This window comes from Trichoderma reesei, assembly GCF_000167675.1.
Source record: "Trichoderma reesei QM6a unplaced genomic scaffold TRIREscaffold_16, whole genome shotgun sequence".
Lineage (NCBI taxonomy): Eukaryota > Fungi > Ascomycota > Sordariomycetes > Hypocreales > Hypocreaceae > Trichoderma > Trichoderma reesei.
In genome coordinates this window covers 713,809-733,446 of record NW_006711163.1, presented here as the reverse complement: position 1 = coordinate 733,446, position 19,638 = coordinate 713,809, and the positions used below count along the sequence as shown (strand labels likewise).

The window sequence follows — 19,638 nt, the reverse complement described above, 5'->3', positions numbered from 1 at the left end:
GCTGGGCTCCTTGTCTGCCTCTTTCTGCTTGTCCCGTTTCCTCTTGATGTCTTGTTCTTCGTCGTTCCCCTTGCTTCGTAACCCGGAAGAGGTGAATCGGTGTCGAGGATTGTCGATACCGCAGCTGACGAAGATGAGCCGGGGAGGAAGAAAAAGTCAGAATTAAGCTACGGCCAGCTCACAATCACAATGTGACGGCCAAGCAAGATGACGAGATATGAAAATAGAGACCACAGAACGGCCAGCAACCACTAGAAAGAAGGTGGAAGAAAAGAGGCTCCTCGCTTGCTTCCGCCGGGCAGGGGTGGCCTGACAGTGGGTTCGTTCTTCTTCCGTTGCTCTCGTGCTGCCAGCGACTCCGTGTAACCTGTCGTCTTCGTTGTCTACCGCTCGCTTTGTCTCTGAGGCGTTCGGCCGTGGGTAAAAGAGGGCGCTCGGATACGAGGTGGGAGGAGGGTATGGAGACGTCAATGCAAGCAATGGAATTAAAGAGGGGATGACGAAAGGGGGGCAACGAGATGCCGACGTCAGGCGAGTCCTTGTTTGTATAACGATTGACGAGAGGAAAATTGAAGACAGGTCCTCGAATTAGAGAACAGAGAAAGGGTTACGAGAGAAAAGAAGAGGAGAAAGAGGATGAAGGGGGGGGTGTTGCAAAAGGAACAAGTTGAGGGAAGAGGAGAGTGAGAGTGACAGGTTTAGGTTGGACGAAAATGGGTGGATGCATGCGGTGCTTCCATCTGTGTGGCGGCCGTTATCGATCTCTTTCCATGTCACGTCTTTGTTATAGTATTCCAACTTTTTTTTTTCCCTCTCCAACGAGCTAAAAAAAAGAATGCACCAGGAACACAGTTATCTGGAACCTGATCCATAGAACAGGAATAGGGGTGCTCTCAGCTTAGCAGCCTGCAGAGCCAGGGCCGTTTTTGGTGCCTTTTTTTGGCCACTAATCGCGACTAGCAGGTACCGATGCCTGGTACCATCACCGAACCCACTTTGATCTTGAGGCTCCCGGACAGGCCGTACGAGATGATACCTAACTACTACTATGTAATACAAAGACGTTGAAGTTGAAGCATCTTGACATGGTACGGAGCGTTCTTTTGCACTGGGGTGGGAGAATAGATATGCCTTGTGCCGTGATGACTTGCCCCTGACTATAAGAGATATGTACAGCCCCCATCTAATCAAGCCGAGATCTCGTCAGAATAAGCATCAATACCACCTCCCCAGCACGGCAACGAGCTACAACCCGGCACGCACATGCACCTGATCTCGTCCTGGCCAGGGCGCGTACAGTAAAAGCAGCACAACCAAGTTGACGCGAGTTTTTGGCACATGCTGCCTGTGACGTGCCACCCAACGAGGGGGCCTTATAAGGGGGCAAAGACATCATTGCAAGGGACGGGATGCGATTCCTCTGACAAGGCGCACATGAAACGCCAGAGACGACGTAGCGCGAAGATCTTGGAGCATGTGCTGCCAGATCGTCGAGAGGCTTGGCGCTTCAAGTCAGTTACAGAATCACACACAGTAGGATAGTACTTGCATACCTATACAAAGTACAGCGCCTAATTGTTGCGTCTCTTGTCTTGCCATTTGAATCGTCTAGCATGGTTTCCATGCAATCATTACTTGTACCCTCACAAGCCCATCTTCTGCCTTGAATCATATCCCTCTTTTCAGCAACGTGCGTCTTCTCAGCAGAGACTGCTGACAGGCTGCACTAACTGGCCTAACAGCGTGGCGATAACGTCATTTCGGAGCATGAACCCCTACAAAATGCGCCTAGAAGAGATACTAGAAGCAAAGCACACCCCGAAATTCGCGCTATTGTACATACGAGTGATTCGAGGCACCAGATGTTCAGCAGCGCAACGACTTCATTGGCTGCTTGAGACAGATACTGTATTAATGAATAGGTTGGCCTCTTGGCCTGTTTCGCAATCCCCTTTGTCGACGTTTCATCCTCAAGGTGTGCGCTTTTCCCTCTGCATACATAGGACTGTGGCCAGTGGGCGGCATCACGTGAAATTGATCCATGCTGTTTAAAGTTGGAGATTGTCTCGTCAATGCCAAGAGAACCTTATCCAGCATCCGGAAGCGTCTCTTTTCTGCGAGCTTTTGATTTGGTAGGTACCTATCTTTCCAGTCTCCTCGTTATCAGCTCGTATCTGCACCATTTTCTGGCGGATGCAAAGAGACAAGGGCCACCCCTGGTCAATTGCACTTGGTACCTTGGTCTGTCATTTCCGGCGCCTTTTCATTTCCACGGGCCTGTGATAAGGAAAAAGAACACAATGGATATCCGGCGACGGGCTTTCGTAAAAGCAATTACGTGCTCGCCGCATCACCTCGCACAATAACGAGCAAAAAGAGTGGACACGGTTGGGCTTCGAATACGAGTTTTGTCACAGTTGCATTTGTATTACTACTACTTCCAAAGATGCGGCAACTCGCGACACGGAGCCTTTTTCTCTTGGCGAGATGATGCACTTGGTCCATCTCGCGTTGCGTTGCAGCAGGCCAGCGAACCCACTGGATGGGTGTCCGTCTCCCGTGCCTTGTGTGCGCGTGTGGGAGCCGAAGTCCTGAAAGCCCCCCTCTTGTGACAGACAAACAGCGGCAAGGTGCTGCCCGAGGCGGTCCGATCTTGATAACAGAGGGACGTGCATGGATGGGTTGGTAGGTGGTAGGCCATCTGCTTGGCCATGTGCCGGCTGTAACGTAGGGCTGCCGTCGAAAATGATAGATTTCGGCTCGCCTGTCACATTGAAGATGCACAAACAGGGAGTTGGGCGCACTCGAGAGAATATGCCGAGTGCAGCAACTCATCTCACGTCTTTCGTTCTCGATACTGGATACGATGATTCGGGCAATGTCCAGGCGCCTGGGCCATCAAGAATCCTGGTCCTCAGTTACGAAGCTATCGTATGAGAGAAAGCCGCCGGACTGAAACCTTCGTATTGTCGAGATTTGGATCTCGTGTTTTGCCGGACGGGCCGGGAACGAAGCGAAGAGAAGATAGGGCTGGGTTACGTACCATGGTTGGGAAGGGAAAAGGAGCTTGAGCTGGCAGCCTCACGGCCTGGTATGTGAGTTGCGGGCGTATGTAGATGTGGTTGAGGCTGATGATAATGTTGTTGGCTTAGCCACAATGATTTGCCGTTAGGGATGTGGTGTGGTGGCGATGATTGATGACGGCGACTGTTTGGTGGTGGCTGTGGAATGGAGAGGCGGCCAAAGGTGTTGCTGAAGGTGTTGCTGACCTTTAATCTTGTCAGACATACGCGCCTGAACGTCGTCAAAGATACCTATGTGGGCAAGGTGGGATGCGTATTCTCTGCGAAACATCCAGCGTTGATCATGGGTTGCATCGAATTCCACTCCCCGCCCCTCATCAGTTGCAGAACGAATGCATTCCGTACATTCACTGCTTGTTGATCCATTCTCGTCCTCGCTTCTCACCTCTTCTGTCCACTAGCACTCTCAACGAACCTCATCATCCAATGCAGTATGGCTATAGCACATGTACAGGGTTGCAAGTGTTCCGGCTTACAGCATAGGTAGCGACTCGCCTCCAAATTGTCCCATGCCAACACGCATGAAACACCAAAGGTATTGGGCTCGGCGGATTGAGTTCCAGCTTGTCGCCAGAGTGGCGTGACCTTTGGATCGCATCGCAGGCTGCTGGAACACCAGCTGGAACACTTTCTTGAGAGACGCCGCCACAGTGTTGACAGGCCTGGGTTTAAGCCTTGAAATTTGTGTCTCTTTGCTACATGTCAGGTTTCGTGTCAACTCGAAAACAACATTGAACCTGCCATCCACCATTTGCACTAAACATTCTCGTTACAATTGAGGATTCATGTGAGGAAATAAAAGGTTGCCATTGCTTGAGAAGAGACCACCATTCCCTAAAGGAATGTGTCCCGCTTCTACACGAGCTCAAACCAGAGGCACAACATACCTACTCGGTTGTAACAAGGCGTGAAGAGTTCAGCAACAAGACCAACGACCCCTCGCGCTGCTATATAAAGCAGCCGACTTCCGAGACAAGGGCACGATTGGACCGGCCAAGCGACGTCAAACCCCGAAACAGAAATGTCTCATCGTGATGCAGTCTGAGCAGTTGGATATGGCGTGGTCTCTAGGTATCTAATCTACCAGGTACTATGTACATCCTATGATTGGATTTAAACAGGGCTTTGATACAACTGCGGCACTGCATGTGGTTTTGCTTCCAGTTTGGGTTCTGCCCCGCGCTTCTCGGCTCCGCGATGCGGCGCGAAGGGCGGCGAGACGGCGCGGGGGAGAGGAGACAGGGGGCGTTTCCGCGGCGGGGCGGAGGGGATGAGATGGATAGGCGTATTACTAGGTATTATCATCTGCTTGATATCTGCAATCAGACGATATGTGCGTGAGGTTGGAGATCTGGTTGTGGGCTCTAATTATCTTTATCTGTTGTGCCGAGTACGATCCAAGTTGACTTGATAATGAATCAAACGGATGAGTCAAGATTTGAACAATGATTAACAAGCACTTCTTCATCTCATACGGTAATTCCTGTTGCCATCTTGTATCTGTTTTCAACTCACGGTCAAGAATCACATGGCAGTATGAATGATCCTGAAGAGCGTATCTCGTGAACTACCTATTGCTGAGTTGGAGCCGTGTTGGCTTTATTATGCCTACAGGCGTTTTTGGCATTGCTATACCAACCATATCATAGTCTCACTTATTAGACAATCGTATAACGGCCGAGACTCGAGCTCACGAGCATTGCCATTCAAGGTATTCTCCCCTCTAGCAACTCTTCAACCATCACGCTCATCCCATCTCCACGGGTCCGGGATACTGCAACCCCCCAGTCGAAGAATATCTCCGATTCCGAATCCAGTCATCATCTTTTGGTAGATGTTGTTCAAGCAAGTCCAAAACAAGGCAATAACAATCATCGAGTCTAGACTTGCTGAAGACAAGGGATGACATAAACAGGGCTCAGGGGACATCCTCCAGCTCCTGGCGAACCGTTGCTGCAACCTCTTGAGCCTCATGCACATCCAGCGTGGTATCGCCCCGAATAGGCATAGCCAGGCCTATGTGCCGAGGGGAAAAGTCGAGATAGGGTCACGCAGGGTCTACTGGGATGCAGAGAATTGCCCGTAGATGGAAAGGCTCCAGGAATCGGATTTGCCTGGGGCTTCTGTTATCAAAGAGGAGAAGCGGACGTGACGCTAATGCTTGTGAAGATGAGCGCTGTAGATTCGCTGCGATATCGCCACACCAGCGTTCTGGTTGGCTCGATGCCGGCAAAAGAACGCGGGGCAAGTGCTGGAGCTTCTCCAACCTTGGGGGAGCCGCTGCCCCGCCTCGGCCTTGGGCTTGCTGGAGCCCTGCTTCACGATTACCTCTAGCCTACAGCTACCTCACCTTAGTTCATCACCATCATTGACGCCTCCAGCTGTATCCTCGATCAGCATCCTATTACGCGAGGCCAACCGTCCGCGTCTTCTCAGCTTCTACAGCATGGACGCATCCATCCGCAGCCAGTGGACATGCTCCACCTCCTTCTCACGACGCGGGCATCCGCGGCATCCCTGAGGCATCGCTTGGTTTGCTCGTGAGGGCCTGCAGCTACTTAAACAATCGGCAGCCCCCGTCTCTCGACCTCCAACAATCCCGCTGATACATTGGCCTCGGCTTGTCTCACTCACCCTTTTCTTCGATTCGTCATCCAAGCCGGTCAGCTGAGCACTAGGAAACTGCCAAGTCATCTCGGACTGCCGCTTGATATCATCTCGAGAGCCCGAGTAAGCTGGGCTGCTTGACCGTTGCACCATCCCCGCAGATAGCCGCTCTTCGTCTCTCCCCTTCTAAAGCAGTTGGCTACCCTACTTGGTTGCTTCACTCTCCCTTTGAAATCCTCTCCATCCTCAACATCCAACACAATGGCCGTCACCGCAGCACCTCGGCCGCATCCGCTGGCGCCGCTCTCATCAGCCGAGCACATCAAGGCCCGCGATGCCGTTGCCAAGCTCCACGGGCCGTCCGAGTCCATCTTCTTCAGAGCCATCCACGTCCAGGAGCCCAAAAAGGCCGAGCTGCAACCCTTCCTCGAGGCCGAGCACACGGGCAAGCTGACCGACGAGACCAAGCGACCAGACAGAGTGGCCATTGTCGAGCACGATGTCATCCGGGCTGATCGCTCCGAGTACATCAACGCGTTTGTCAACCTGAACACTGGCGAGGTTGCCACTGTGTCTGCCCCAGTGCCTCACCAGCCATATGTCACACCGTGAGTCACTAAACCTCATCGTTCCCGAAAGCAGAACGACCTCTTACACGGCTATAGGGGCGAGTTTGACCTCTTCAACGACGCCTGCATCAACTCGGATCTCTTCAAAGAGGCAATGTCCGAGTTCGTCCTCCCAGAAGGCTTTGAGATCTGCATCGACCCGTGGCCCTATGGTCCCCCAAACGCCGATGAAAAGGACATTCCGCGGTATATGCAGGGATTGGTCTTTGCAAAGGACACCCGCAAGAACAACGAAGACTCGAACCACTACGGCTATCCGATCCCCATCGTTCCCGTGATGGACTGGCATACCAAGAAGCTCATCAGAGTGGAGAGAATCGCAACTGGTGGCATTGACGATGAACTCGAGGCTAAAGTCCGAAGCGATGAGCCGGTCAAGCTATTTGAGAACCACAAGGGCTGCGAGTATGTTCCCGAGCTGCTTGACGTGCCCCTGAGAACGGACCTGAAGCCCATCAACATTATACAGCCCGAGGGCGCCTCTTTTACTATTCAAGAGGATGGTCTGATTGAATGGCAGAAGTGGAGGTTCCGTCTCGGATTCACCCCCCGCGAAGGTGCTGTCTTGCACGACGTCCACTACGACAACCGCTCCGTCATGTATCGCGTCAGCTTCAGCGAGATGACGGTCCCCTACACAGACCCGCGTCCACCCTTCCACCGAAAACAAGCGTTCGACTTTGGTGACGGTGGCATGGGGAGAGCAGCCAACAACCTGGAGCTGGGCTGCGATTGTCTGGGAGCCATCCACTACGTTGACGCGCTCACCACGGAGCCCGACGGGGCGCCCTCACCAGCCAAGGCCGTGGTGTGTCTTCACGAGCAGGACAATGGCATCCTGTGGAAGCACACCAACTTCCGCACGAACCGGGCTGTTGTGACGCGCAACCGCGAGTTCGTGGTTCAGTTCATCGCCACTCTGGCCAACTACGAGTACGTCTTGGCGTACAAGCTGGATCTCGCCGGTTCAATCACTCTCGAGACCCGTGCTACGGGCATTGTCAGCGTCACCAGCATCGACGAAGGCAAGGTCAGTGCCTACGGCAACATCATGACACCCGGCGTGCTGGCCCAGAACCACCAGCACATATTTGCGGTGCGCATCGACCCTGCCATTGACTCGTACAACGACGCCGAGTCCCAGGTCGTGATTGAAGAGTCGCACGGGCAAAAGATTGACCCCAAGACGAACCCGTACGGCAACTTCTACAAGGTCCAGCGTGAAAAGGTTGAGCAGGCGACCTGGATTGACGCCGAGCCGCGCCTCAACCGGCTGCTCAAGCTGGAAAACGCCAACAAAAAGAACCTCATCTCGGGCAAGAACCTCGCCTACAAGCTCGTCGCGCCGGTAACACAGATGCTGCTGGCCGACCCCGAGGGCTTGGCGGCTCAGCGAGCGCAGTTTGCCCAGCACAATGCCTGGGTGACGGGCTACCGGGACGGCGAGCTGTGGGCGGCGGGCGAGTTTACGAACCAGAGCACCAGAGAGGTCGGCGGCGTGGCCGATATGGTCAAGCGAGGAGACTGGTTTACTGATCGAGAGACCAACGGCGATGCGGAGGGTCAGGGCAAGAGGAGCAGCCCCGTGGTTTGGAGTGTCTTTGGATTGACACATAACCCTCGGGTAGAGGACTGGCCCGTCATGTGAGTTGGGCTCGTTTGCTCTTATCGGAGAAGAATATCATGACTAACAACCTACCAGGCCAGTCGAGACTTTCCAGATTCACATCCGCCCTACGGACTTTTTCAACGTCAATCCTGCGATTGACGTTCCCTCCACCAGGAACAACGCCAGTGTCCTTTTGGGAGGATCGTGCTGCACTACCTCGAGCGACAAGAACACGTCGGCGGTGCAGCAGCATCCGGTGACGCACCTCCAGGGGAGCGCTCCGAGCATCGATCCCAAGGCGGTGGGGGCCCATGTTGACGAGAAGCTGAGCAAGAGGCTGAGCAAGACGTTTAACGGATTGTTTACCAAGAAGGAGAGCAAATGAGCGAATTACCTGTAAATGTACACTGCTTGTATTTTATATAGCCATGTCTGTTCTAGTTTTGTTGGATATTCCAGAACAGCCACCATTTCCACCATGTATATCCTGTCCATATTTACCTATACAATACACATACCATACACTCCTGTCTGCTTCCATATCGCCCAATGCGGTCAGTGGTTGATCTTGAGGGAAAAGTCGACGTGCGGAACGCCCTGATGGATCGAGCTCGTCGAGATGATGTCGACATCTGATAAACAGTCAGTCATCCGAGCCACAAAGCCTCAGCAAACACAACGACAACAACCCGGTACTGGGTAAAACTCACCATTGCACACATACGACTCAACATTATCCTCCCTCAAGCCCCCAGAAACCTCCAACAAGAAGTGCTTCTTGCCGGCCCAGCGCTCCTTCAAGCTCCTCGCGGCAACCTTGACGCCATCCCCCGTGAAGTTATCCAGCATGACGACGTCGGCGCCGGCGGCAATGGCCTCGTCGGCCTCTGCCTCGGACTGGACCTCGACCTCGATCTTGACGCTGAAGCCGGCGACGCTCTTGGCGGCGGCGACGGCCTCGGTGATGCTGCCCCTGCTCCAGACGTGGTTATCCTTGAGCATGACCATGGCGCTCAGGTCCATCCTGTGGGCGTCGGCGCCGCCAGCCAGCATGCCGTACTTTTCGACGAGCCTGAAGCCGGGCGTCGTCTTGCGCGTGCCGGCCAAGACGCCCCTGTAGCCTGCCTTGCGCAGCTTGGTGACGAGGTTGTGGCTCTGCGTGGCGACGCCGGAGCATCGCGCGAGGGCGTTGAGCGCGACTCTTTCGCCGAGGAGGATGCCTCTTGCGGGGCCCGTGACGGTCGCGACCTTCATCTTGTTCTTGTCGTCGTTGTTGTCGCGGTGTAGATCTATGGGCGAGCATTCGTCGGCGTGCCATTCGACGGCGCAGCCGCATTGGTGGAAGACTTGGTCGAAGAAGGGGCGGCCGGCGATGATGCCGGGGGATTTGGCCCAGAGGGTGGCGGTGCGCGGGTTGTCGCCGACGACGAAGCCTGCGTAGTCGAAGGAGGGCGTGTCTTCGGCGAGCCACGAGGTTACTTGGCTTTGCCAGCTGGGGGGGAGGAGGTGGGCGAGGGAGGAGGGGGTTGTGGAGGAGGAGGAGGAGGAGGACATTGTGGCTGGTTTTTTGGTATGGGGAGAGGTGAGAAGGGAGAGGGGATGCAAGAGGGGTAGAGAGAGACTGCTGCTGGAGGAGGAAGGGGAGGAGAAGGAGGAGCGATGAGGAGCGATATGGGTTGTTTGGAGGGGGGGTGACGAGGGTCAGGTTGAGGGTTGAGGGTTGAGGGTTGATGATGCGAATCGGAGCGGCTTGGAGCGGATGGCCGGCGGAAGTTGGTGGGGGCGGGGCCGCACTTGTTCAGCTGGAGCTTCTAAGGTATGTAGGTACTATAGCGGCTTTGCTGATACATGTACATACCTACATACACTCGCCTGATGCAGGCAAAGAGTGATGCTGCACAATGTTAAATCATCTGATAAAGACGCTTTTTGGCCTATGCGCTGAACTGTCCTCTACATTTTGTAGGTAGTTTAGTGCTCAAAAGTCGGCATTGTCAACGCCTTATCTCCCATACGGAATGGCATCCTTGAGTCTCCCCCCTCCTCGGGACTCTCCCGCTTCCTCCTCCTCCTCCTCAGGGCCTCCAAATTACACGGCCACAGGCTCTGGCCACTGCTTCCTAGCACAAACTCTCTGTAGAGATGCCGTCAGTTATTCCATCTCGTCATTCGACATTCAGCTTCCTAAAAAAAAAACTCACTGCTTTGCGCTCTCGAAAGTCAGAGTACAACCACCTCCACGCCTCCCTCGCCGAGCAATCCTCCTCCTCCTCCTCCTCACCCTTCTTCACCTCGCATCTAGGCTCCAAGTCGCGGATGTTCATCTCATCCCACGCGGTCAACTTCTTCTTCCACGGCTTCGGCACAGGATAATCCGAGAAATGGACCGTCCTGGCCTCCCGCAGCACCGCCGCCGGATCCCACTCCCCAGCATCATCATCATCAGAGCCGAGATACAAGCCGTGATTCGTCTCGCGAAACTCAGACGAAAGCATCGTGTAAGGCCGGTGAGGGAGCACCATGGCCGTGTCGGCGTACATCTTGTTGAGCAGCTCCATGTCGTATTCGTCGTCGGCAGCGCGCTCGACGCGGCTCTGGATGCGGGCGAATTCGCGCTCGCTCGGCTGGATGACCATGACGTGCGAGGCCAGCAGCGCCATGCGGGACGTCATGTTTGCTTTGTCGAGGAGCCAGTATGCGCGAGGCATGGCGACGGGGCATGGCGGCAGGAGGAAGAGCTCGTCCATGTGCTTCAGAAGGGCGACGTCGGCGTCAATGGCAATGACACGCTCGTAGTGCGTCTGGTTGAAGGCGAGGAGTTTGGTGTAAGAGTCGGACCAAGTATCTGTGTTGTGAGTTCATCTAGCGATTCCAATCTCAACTGCTGACTGGGCCGTATAGAGTGAGAGAGAGAGAGAGAAGAGAAGAGGTTTACCATCTACGGTTTCTCTATGCTGAACCTGAATCGGCTTCAGCTTCACGCCGTACTCGTCGCGCGCCTTGATCAGCAGCTCTGCGTCTTGAAAGCCTCCGTCGTCCCACGTTTCGGGATCCGGGAGCATCTTCTCGGGATACATCAGCACTCTGTCGGCGCGGCTCCCGAGATGGTGCAGTCTCTCCAACAGCATGACCGAGTTGCAGAGGTACAAGCTGTTGGTGACATATTGCGTGTAGGCGAATCGTGACCAATCGGTGCCATCTGTCGGCTTGGAGCTCTGTTTCAGTGCATATGGCGGTTGTTGATGATAATAGAAATCGTCTATTCTGCTGAGAAGGGCGTACACGGTTATGATGACGACGGCCACGACGAGAACGGTGCGGCATCGGCCAGACGCCAAGACAGAGAAGCAGTGCGCTGTCGACTTTTCGAAGCTGACAGTCATGGTGGTGGTCGTCAATTGAGATTGTTGTAGAACGAATTGGAAGACACAAGTTTAAAGCCAAGATCCCAAAAGCTCACTCAACTCCGGATGCCATGAGACATTGGCGTTTACAACATGTGCGCAACTCGACTTGATAACTCGGCTTGACTCCCAGACACGCTGCTCAGGAATGCAGAGCAAGCGGAGGACGGCACAGCTCAAACATTGCACCTGTCAAGCTCCAATCCGCTCGTCATTTTGTGTCAAAACACATGATAACAGCGTCCCCTTGCTTGCGAGTAGGGATCCCTCCTCCCTCCGAGACATTGAGGCGGCCGACTTACACGGCTCAACTGAAGCTTACTCAAACACCGTTGATATGGAGCACATGCTGAATGCTACCAACATGGACACAACCAGCTAAAAGCCACATCCCATAGGCCTCTCTGGTAGCATTTTGATACTCCTTCGGCTTCTCTTCTGGACAACACCTCCGGCGGTATGAAGCATGTGGCCTCGCAGAAGATGGCGATGTATTAGTATTATCAACTTCACGTAAGGTACCTCGTTACTCGTCCCCGGACAATTGATTCCCCCCTCCCTCCCTCATAGCGGGGACATTCCAGATCCTGCCGATCCCGCTCGGCTTCTTCCAGAAAATGCAGCCAAAATCAGTGCACACCATTTCCCCTGATTCTCCTCTCATCTCGTAGCCCAGTTTCAGGGCAAAACTGCTTCAGAATCACTTCTCGCCTTGCTTCGAATTGGGGCTCCGCGAACGATCAATAAGCTTTCGGCTCGTCGCGCCACGCCTGAAGCTCCGGATCCCCACCAGAGCTAGCAGATGACATGCGTCTGTCGGGCTTGAGCCGGCTCCAGCCTGCTCTAGACGGTGACATGCCCTCCCGATCCTCGACTTGACGCGCTGCCTGCCAGCTCACCGATCCGCCTCGCCCAACAGCGCCTGACCTGAGAGAGTCGACCTCAGGCCTCAATTCCCCTTCCACAGAGCAGAGAGCAAAGACGGGCGAGAGATGGAGGAGATGGACGACAAAGAGGCCAGCAAACCGGCCGGCGAGGCGAGGCCCTGCCTCGATGCCCACTACTACGACCTCGGCGACCTCAATCGCCCTGTTTCCACCAGCAACGCCCTCGCCCAGACGTGGTTCAGCCGCGGCCTCGTCTGGTGCTACGGCTTCAACCACGAGGAGGCGGCCAAATGCTTCGAACGGGCCGTCGCCCACGATCCCGCCTGCGCCATGGCCTACTGGGGCCTCGCCTACGCCATGGCCTACTGGGGCCTCGCCTACGCCCTGGGGCCCAACTACAACAAGCCCTGGGACCTGTTTGGCCGGCGCGAGAGGCAGAGCACCGCGGACCGGACGCATCGGGCCGTCGAAAAGGCAAAGGCGTGCTCCGAGGCCGCGACGCCCGTCGAGAGGGCGCTGATCGAGGCCCTCCGCTACCGATACCCGAGGGCGGACGCCCCGACAAAGGCTGATCGCCCCGTGTGGAATCGAGAATACGCGGATGCCATGAGCTCCGTGTCGGCGCAGTTCCCAGACGACCTCGACGTGGCGGCCCTGTACGCCGACGCCATGATGAACCTCACCCCCTGGGCTCTGTGGGACATCAAGACCGGCAGCCCAGCCGCCGACGCCCGCACCCTCGAGATCAAGCAAGTCCTCGAGCACGCCATGGCCCTCCCAGGCGGCACCCGCCATCCGGGCCTCCTCCACCTCTACATCCACCTCATGGAGATGTCCAACCAGCCCGAGGCGGCCATGCCCGCCGCCGACCACCTGCGCGGGCTGGTCCCGGACGCGGGCCACCTGAACCACATGCCGAGCCACATCGACATCCTCGTCGGGGACTACGCCCGCGCCGTCGTGGCCAACTCGGACGCCGTGCGCGCCGACGAAAAGTTCCTCCGCCGCGAGGGGCCCATGAACTTTTACACCCTGTACCGCAGCCACGACTACCACTTCCGCCTCTACTCGGCCATGTTCGCCGGCCAGTCGCGCGTCGCCCTCGAGACGGTCGAGCGCCTCGAGGCGAGCTTCTCCGAGGACCTCCTCCGCGTCGAGACGCCGCCCATGGCGGACTGGCTCGAGGCCTTCCTCGCCATGCGCGTGCACGTGCTCATCCGCTTCGGCCGCTGGAAGGACATCTTGGCCCTCAAGCTCCCCGAGGACCAGGACCTGTACTGCGTCACCACGGCGCTGACATACTACGCAAGGGGCATGGCCCTCGCGGCCCTCGGCCAGGTCGACGACGCCCGCGCCCAGCGCGCCCTCTTCCTCGCCTCCGTGCCCCGCGTCAAGCCCACCAGGACCCTCTTCAACAACAAGTGCATCGACATCCTCTGCGTCGCGGAATCCATGCTCGACGGCGAGATCGAGTACCGCTCCGGCAACTACGCCTCCGCCTTTGCCCACCTCCGCGAGTCCATCGCCCGCTACGACAACCTCCCCTTTGACGAGCCCTGGGGCTGGATGCAGCCCGCGCGGCACGCCTACGGCGCGCTGCTGCTCGAGCAGGGGCGCGTCGAGGATGCGCTGGCCGTGTACAGCGCCGATCTGGGCATCGATGAGTCCCTGCCCAGGGTGCATCGGCATCCGAATAACGTGTGGGCGCTGCATGGCTATCACGAGTGCTTGGTGAAGCTGGGGAGGCTGGAGGAGGCGAGGGCGGTCCAGGGGCCGTTGAAGAGGGCTTTGGAGGTGGCGGATGTGCCCATCTCGTCGTCGTGCTTTTGTAGATTGACGGCCAAGATGTGAGATGCATGACGATTTTTTAAGAATGAAATGTAATGAGTCTCCCTATTGATTCAGTTTAGCCAGAATTTTACGACTACCTAGCGTACAGAGGATTTGTATGTACAAACACGGCATGTCGCACACATCACGATATTGCTTGGGTCCAGGCATCGAGTCAACCTACACGGGCTTCTACAAACCAAAACATCATGAGCATCTACAATCATGAGAGTCTGCGGCTTGCACCGCAGGCTTTCATGGCTACGTTCATATCAGGAGGCCAGCATAATGGGGGGGAGGAGCATACGCATACTGCCATCATCCAGCAGGTGCGAAAATCATTGTCTAGGTAGATAAAGTGTTGCCTCTCGTGAACAGACAACCAATATCAAGGCAACCATGAAAACCCCCCATATCCAGGATAAGAAAGAGGGGGAAAAAAAAAGAAGAAGAAGAAAACCGTGAGTAGGGAAAAGACAATACGCCCAAATCATGCGCCGGCCTGGTCCTGTTCAGTCGTTTTGCTCTTATTCGTCGCATCGTCACCCAATATCCGCGCCTTTTCCTGCGCCAAAAACACCTCCTGCTCCCGCGCGCTCTTGTCCAGATCGAGAAACGTCCAGATGCCCACCGCGCTGACAATCGTCAGGGCGAACAAGAAGTAAAAGGGCGCGCTGTTGTTGCTCCGGTTGGGCGTGGCGTCGATGATGGCGCTGCTGATGAGCGGGCCGATGAAGCTCGACGACTTGCCAATGATGTTGAAGATGGAGAAGAAGAGGAACTCGTGGCCCCGCGGCGTCACGGAGCTGATCATGATCTGCGAGTAGCTGTACCACGGGCACACGAGGAGCCCGTAAAAGGCCTGGTACACCCAGACCTCCCACTCGTTGTGGAAGCCAAACTTGTCGGTCCAGTTGCCAATCATGCCCCAGCCGTCGAGCAGGATGATGGACACCATGACGGCGTTGAACATGGTCTTGGCGCTCAGGTTGAACTTCTTCTGGATCAGCCAAAAGGCGCCAATGCCGACGGCCTGCGCGACTATGCCGACGATGAGGAGGTACGTCAGCGTCAGCGTGTTGTAGCTGACGACTTGGTTCTGCAGCGTGGAAATGACCGTCACTGTCGTGTTGAGCGAGTCGCCGAGGAGGAAGTATCCGGCAAGGAAGATCAAGCTCTGCTTCAATTGACGGATCTGCGTCAGGGCCTCGTACAGCTGCCAAAAGCCAACCGTGATGATGTTGTAGCCAGGAGGAATCTTCATGCCGGGGCGGCTCTTCTCCACGAAGAACCACGGAATGGACAGAGCCAACCAGACAGCAGTGGCAAAAGCAACCAGCACGGAAAGGCCCCAGTTGTTGTTTGCGGCGCTCTCGTCCACCTTGAGGGCAAACATGATGCCGACGATGATGGCCAGAATCACCACTTCTCCCACAGACTGGATGTAAAAGGAGACGTTGCTCAGCCGGCTCCGTTCCATCTCGTCGCGGTGGTCCAGCTCCGTCAGGGTAATATCCCCCGCCTCGTATGCCAATCGGGAGTCCTTGAGCTTCGTGGTGTTGCGAGCTAGAGTCGGAAAGGCGGCGGTCCAGTATGTCAAAGTCAGCTGGTAAGCAATCAGGCCGACAATGTAGAGCGCCGTGCCAATCTTCCACTGTGCGGGATCATGGACGCCCAGCCAGCCAAAGCCAATGCCATAGGCAACGAGGGACCAGACAATGAGGATCCAACGACGCCCCGTCCCAAAGTCGGCGTAGGCACCAATGATGAGAAAGAGGGCGGCCTGTAAGGCAAAGGAGATGCCGTTGGCCAGCAAAACGATGCTGTTCACATCGCGGTACCGGCCGGCAAATAAGAGAAGGCCATCTTCTGGGGCAGCCTGGCTCAGCAGGTTCTGAAAGGCCGTAGGGCCAAAGTTGAAAAGCGACAGACCATTGGCGCCAATGTAATAGGCATACCACGTCCAAATCTCCCACTTTGTCGTCGTTGGGATGTCGCCTTCGTCCAGGGCCGGCATGATGGTCCCTGGAAGCTCAACCTCTACCGCTCTTGACGGCTCAGCGAGTGCCGTCTGCTTGTCATCCTCCCTATCCAGACCAACATTTGCGCCCTCATTGGGGCGCGGTCCCAAGGGCGCTGCAGATGAAGTGACAGACGACATTTCGGGTGACACTGCTCCCAGGACTGGCGAGAGACAATGGGGGAAACGACGATGAACCGACCGCAAATGGCGTTGAGAACGGATAAGAGACGCCTTTTGACTGTTTCCCCCAGTCCTCGAATTTTCCTCTTGCGGACGAGCCAACAAGGGCCCTGAGGGGTTTTAGCTCGTTCGTTCAACATGCCGCGCTCACATTCCCCCCCAACTGCCATTCAGGACCTTTGTGTGAAACTCTCTGGTTGCATTGTGGATGTCCGGGCCCCATACCAGTACGGCTTAGGTGCTGTTTTCCCTGATTATAAGCGTAGCTCAAACATGGCGCCGGTTAAGGCGGATAACTGGCGGACGAGGGCGTTCCTGTCGTACAAACTGCTTTTCAATAGGAGGAGAGCGATATGTTAGCCACACGCATCCTTGCACACCTACGTCACCGTGGGTGAGCAACCCCTGCAAGGCTGGCCCGGGCCCCGTTTTCCAAGTTGGCCGTCCGCGGGAATTACTCCGTCGTGGTGTCTCGAGCGGGCGTGAGAAACATGGCCAGAGGGACGGGAGGAGGTCGAGCGAGATGGCAGCGGAAGGGGGAGCAGGGGAGCAGCAGCGTTTGGCGGGTTATATAGAGTTGACCCAGCAGCATGGCCCTCATCTGGCATCTGGGCGGGAGGGAGGTAGCGCCAGCGAGATCTGAGCAGCGTTAAAGGCTGGAGCGCCATGCCAGAGCAAGCAAGATCAGGGCCAGGAGATGCGGGCCTGAATCTCCAATCTCACCCAACCGGTCCCCGCCACTTCTCCGCCAAACTGGACCCCTTGAGCACAACGGCTCAGAAACGCTGCCGCCTTTTCGGAGAACCAACCAAAGGGAGAAAGGGGAGGCGATCTCACGATCTCCCCGCAAGGGAGCCTCCACGCGGATGATGTGCATCCGATAGCAAGACGCCGCTCTGCCTGCCTGCCTGCCTGCTTGCCCCGACGAAGCCAACTGCTCAGATCCAATGTTGCATCTCACCAGCGCTTCTCCCAGGCAGCCTGCCTCTGAATCGCTCTCTGCTGGCGACCCTTTCCAAGCACCGCCGGCTTCCGCTCGTAACAGACCCTTAGGAATCCACCGAACTGCAGTGGATGCAGCAGGATGGCAACCGGTGTGGGCAGTCGCACCGAACCCTGAACCCGGCCGCATCCTGGTGAGGCGCATTCTGCTGCAAGCGTACGATTCAGACCAACCGGGTGGCAAGTTTGTGCGCATCTGTGGCCTGCGATTGGCTGCCTCGGGCATGTGTGCTCGCTTCTGACCGGGTCCGAGCAGGCCTATGCGAATTCCGGGCTGCAGAGCCGTGAGAAGCTGTCGACTCGTCACTTTTGGGTGGTCGAAAGATATGCTCGCATTCAAGGTGGTTGCACTCTAGACAATTGGTGGCTGCCTGAGGTATCACGCAATCCGATAAGCGTCCATGTAGTATTATCGCGCCTTCCTCCAGTACGTACTATGCCAAGCTTGCCCAGATTGGCACTGGACCCCTAATCTGACTACCCTGGAATCATGGTTGAATTTGCCGAGAGAGACCTCGGCTCAATGGTCTGAACATAAAGAACAGCCAAAGCGAGTGATTTCGGTAAACCTTTGATAGATTAGACAATGAAATCTCTTTTACTTAGTTCAGGATGTCTCCGCTCGTATAGGATCAAATCTCTAAGTCGCTGAAGTCTCATAGAGCTTGAGTGCTTGAACAAGTCATCTCGTTCTGACCTAGATGCTACATTTGACCAGTTTCATATACTTGTACTTTTGAAATGGGAAGGCAAAAGCTGAAAATTACGTAGTCCAAGGAATCTCAGGTTTTTCGAACGTAGATGTTGGTCGTGAGCTCGTGTGATAGCTATACATTATAGGACAACAAATGAGCTTGCGGGTGTGGTAGCCTAATAAAGGTGTGCAGCAATTTGAAGTTGTATTGCACGGTACCTACCTTGGGATTGAGCACAAAGTAAGGTAGAATGTCTCTTTAGAACTTCAAACTGCCGTTTAAAAAGGAAACAGGCAAGGCAGCCGTTTTGCTCAATGCATACTCGACCTACAATCGTACTACAACCTTTGGGCTGATGAACCAGTAATTGGTAGAGAAGAGTCAGTTAACAGCTGGATTTACGCCCCTCAATCACCGTCCATGTGCTTGCAAGGCTGAAATCATGCTCTGGAGTCTCGTTTATCTTCGACGGGACGTCAGGGAACACAGTAATAACCCAGCTTCTTACGGAACAAAACTCCCGAAGCTACTAGTAGAATACCTGGCTGAGATGGATGGGTACATGTACCGAAGCGCAACAGACCATACAGCCGGTTGGGGCCGGCGTTCGATAGACAAATGCCTTTGAGGCTCTTCATCTTCTTCTTTATCGACTTGCACGTTTCTTGACATGTCCACGTGGCTGGTCTGATAGATCATTGCCACCGAGGTGAATATGTAAGGGGCTTGAAGAAGGGTTCATGGCACAGCCAGCATTAGGATAGCGCGTGAGGTACAGTCTATATCCTAGCCTCGTAGCCAAAGCGATTCATTAGACTAGACATTTCTTGATGTAATGTGTGAATTATACCCACGATGTAATGTGTGAATTATACCCACGATACATCAAGGACAAGAATGCTCGAGTGAGCTCTTGATACCCAATGACTGAGGAATGGAATCAACACAGGCAGAGACATAACAAAGCCTGGCACACTCTTTTCTTGTTCGTATAGTCAATGAGGAGACATGAAATCTTACGATCGATCCAGCCTGTCGATATAGTTGGGACGTACAGTTCAATGCGGGCATGTCTCATCTTCGGGCCATTGACAAGGCTTGCTATTGACTAGGTAAAGCCTATACACATGGGAAGTGACGTTTTTGAGTCAGAGTAACTGGAGCCGTATCACAGCGTAACCCTCTCAACGCCCAAATCTACGTGCGTGATGATGCAACCCCACGGCTGTGAAAAGGCATGTTTGCCGAGTGGCGCCAGACTGTTCGCCGGGCCAGCTCCGTTCATCGTTCAACAATCGAGATATCTGACGAGTTGGACAAGACGCAACATTACCGAGCTCGTGGAAGAGACAACCTGAACACCGATTGGCCGTTGTATCCTGCTTCTTGGTTCAACCAGTGCGTTGGTCAAAGGTCATAGTTCCCCGCATATTAGCCTGGTGAATTGGAGAAGTTGAGGCTACCAGCAAGCCACAACATCATCTCCCTCACAACTACAGAGCTCTAGATGCTGAGAAGATACCCCTATCGCCGGTTCAAGCCACATAGCTTGATGGGCGAACATTCCAGAGGGCGCAGTCTAGAAAAAGAGGCTTTTCTGTCTCGAGGCGAATAGAAGTACACGAGTCTGTCATTCAGGAGATGATCCGCGCGAGCATTACAACGTATTAGCCAGCGGCGACTCATCGC

General features: G+C 55.1%; 6 protein-coding genes across 6 annotated transcripts; 2 read left to right on the top strand and 4 right to left on the bottom strand.

The window, feature by feature from the left end:
- Positions 1-1,046: 1,046 nt before the first annotated feature.
- Positions 1,047-3,834, bottom strand: TRIREDRAFT_109648 (uncharacterized protein; the record flags this gene model as incomplete). The annotated part of the gene is made up of 8 exons (XM_006967205.1): positions 1,047-1,157; positions 1,298-1,498; positions 1,533-1,553; positions 1,844-2,044; positions 2,433-2,764; positions 3,044-3,269; positions 3,499-3,520; positions 3,560-3,834. 8 exons carry the CDS (start codon positions 3,832-3,834, stop codon positions 1,047-1,049), a joined length of 1,389 nt encoding a protein of 462 aa, XP_006967267.1.
- A 1,902-nt stretch (positions 3,835-5,736) lies between these two features.
- Positions 5,737-8,358, top strand: TRIREDRAFT_122963 (copper amine oxidase). Its single transcript, XM_006967294.1, has 3 exons — positions 5,737-6,298; positions 6,356-7,963; positions 8,022-8,358. The coding sequence occupies exons 1-3, from the start codon at positions 5,952-5,954 to the stop codon at positions 8,311-8,313; spliced, it is 2,247 nt and encodes a 748-aa protein (XP_006967356.1). The 5' UTR covers positions 5,737-5,951; the 3' UTR covers positions 8,314-8,358.
- Positions 8,359-8,483: 125 nt separating this feature from the next.
- Positions 8,484-9,482, bottom strand: TRIREDRAFT_65411 (uncharacterized protein; the record flags this gene model as incomplete). The annotated part of the gene is made up of 2 exons (XM_006967204.1): positions 8,484-8,560; positions 8,639-9,482. The coding sequence occupies 2 exons, from the start codon at positions 9,480-9,482 to the stop codon at positions 8,484-8,486; spliced, it is 921 nt and encodes a 306-aa protein (XP_006967266.1).
- Positions 9,483-10,093: 611 nt separating this feature from the next.
- TRIREDRAFT_30250 (uncharacterized protein) lies at positions 10,094-11,119 on the bottom strand (the record flags this gene model as incomplete). Its single annotated transcript, XM_006967111.2, has 2 exons — positions 10,094-10,773; positions 10,864-11,119. Coding segments are annotated over 2 exons (936 nt in total), but the record flags the coding sequence as incomplete, so codon positions are not given.
- Positions 11,120-12,375: 1,256 nt separating this feature from the next.
- Positions 12,376-14,080, top strand: TRIREDRAFT_50299 (uncharacterized protein). Its single transcript, XM_006967293.1, has one exon. It carries the CDS (start codon positions 12,550-12,552, stop codon positions 14,068-14,070), a length of 1,521 nt encoding a protein of 506 aa, XP_006967355.1. The 5' UTR covers positions 12,376-12,549; the 3' UTR covers positions 14,071-14,080.
- Positions 14,081-14,539: 459 nt separating this feature from the next.
- TRIREDRAFT_109643 (uncharacterized protein) lies at positions 14,540-16,066 on the bottom strand (the record flags this gene model as incomplete). Its single annotated transcript, XM_006967203.1, has 1 exon — positions 14,540-16,066. The coding sequence occupies one exon, from the start codon at positions 16,064-16,066 to the stop codon at positions 14,540-14,542; it is 1,527 nt and encodes a 508-aa protein (XP_006967265.1).
- Between the last annotated feature and the right edge of the window lie 3,572 nt (positions 16,067-19,638).

Bases quoted from the DNA above. Each gene is read 5' to 3' on its own strand.
- TRIREDRAFT_50299 (XM_006967293.1), top strand. From the start codon at position 12,550: ATGGCCTACTGGGGCCTCGCCTACGCCATGGCCTACTGGGGCCTCGCC.
- TRIREDRAFT_122963 (XM_006967294.1), top strand. From the start codon at position 5,952: ATGGCCGTCACCGCAGCACCTCGGCCGCATCCGCTGGCGCCGCTCTCA. The intron at 6,299-6,355 runs GTGAGTCACTAA...ACACGGCTATAG, and splicing joins CACCAGCCATATGTCACACC to GGGCGAGTTTGACCTCTTCA. The intron at 7,964-8,021 runs GTGAGTTGGGCT...ACAACCTACCAG, and splicing joins GTAGAGGACTGGCCCGTCAT to GCCAGTCGAGACTTTCCAGA.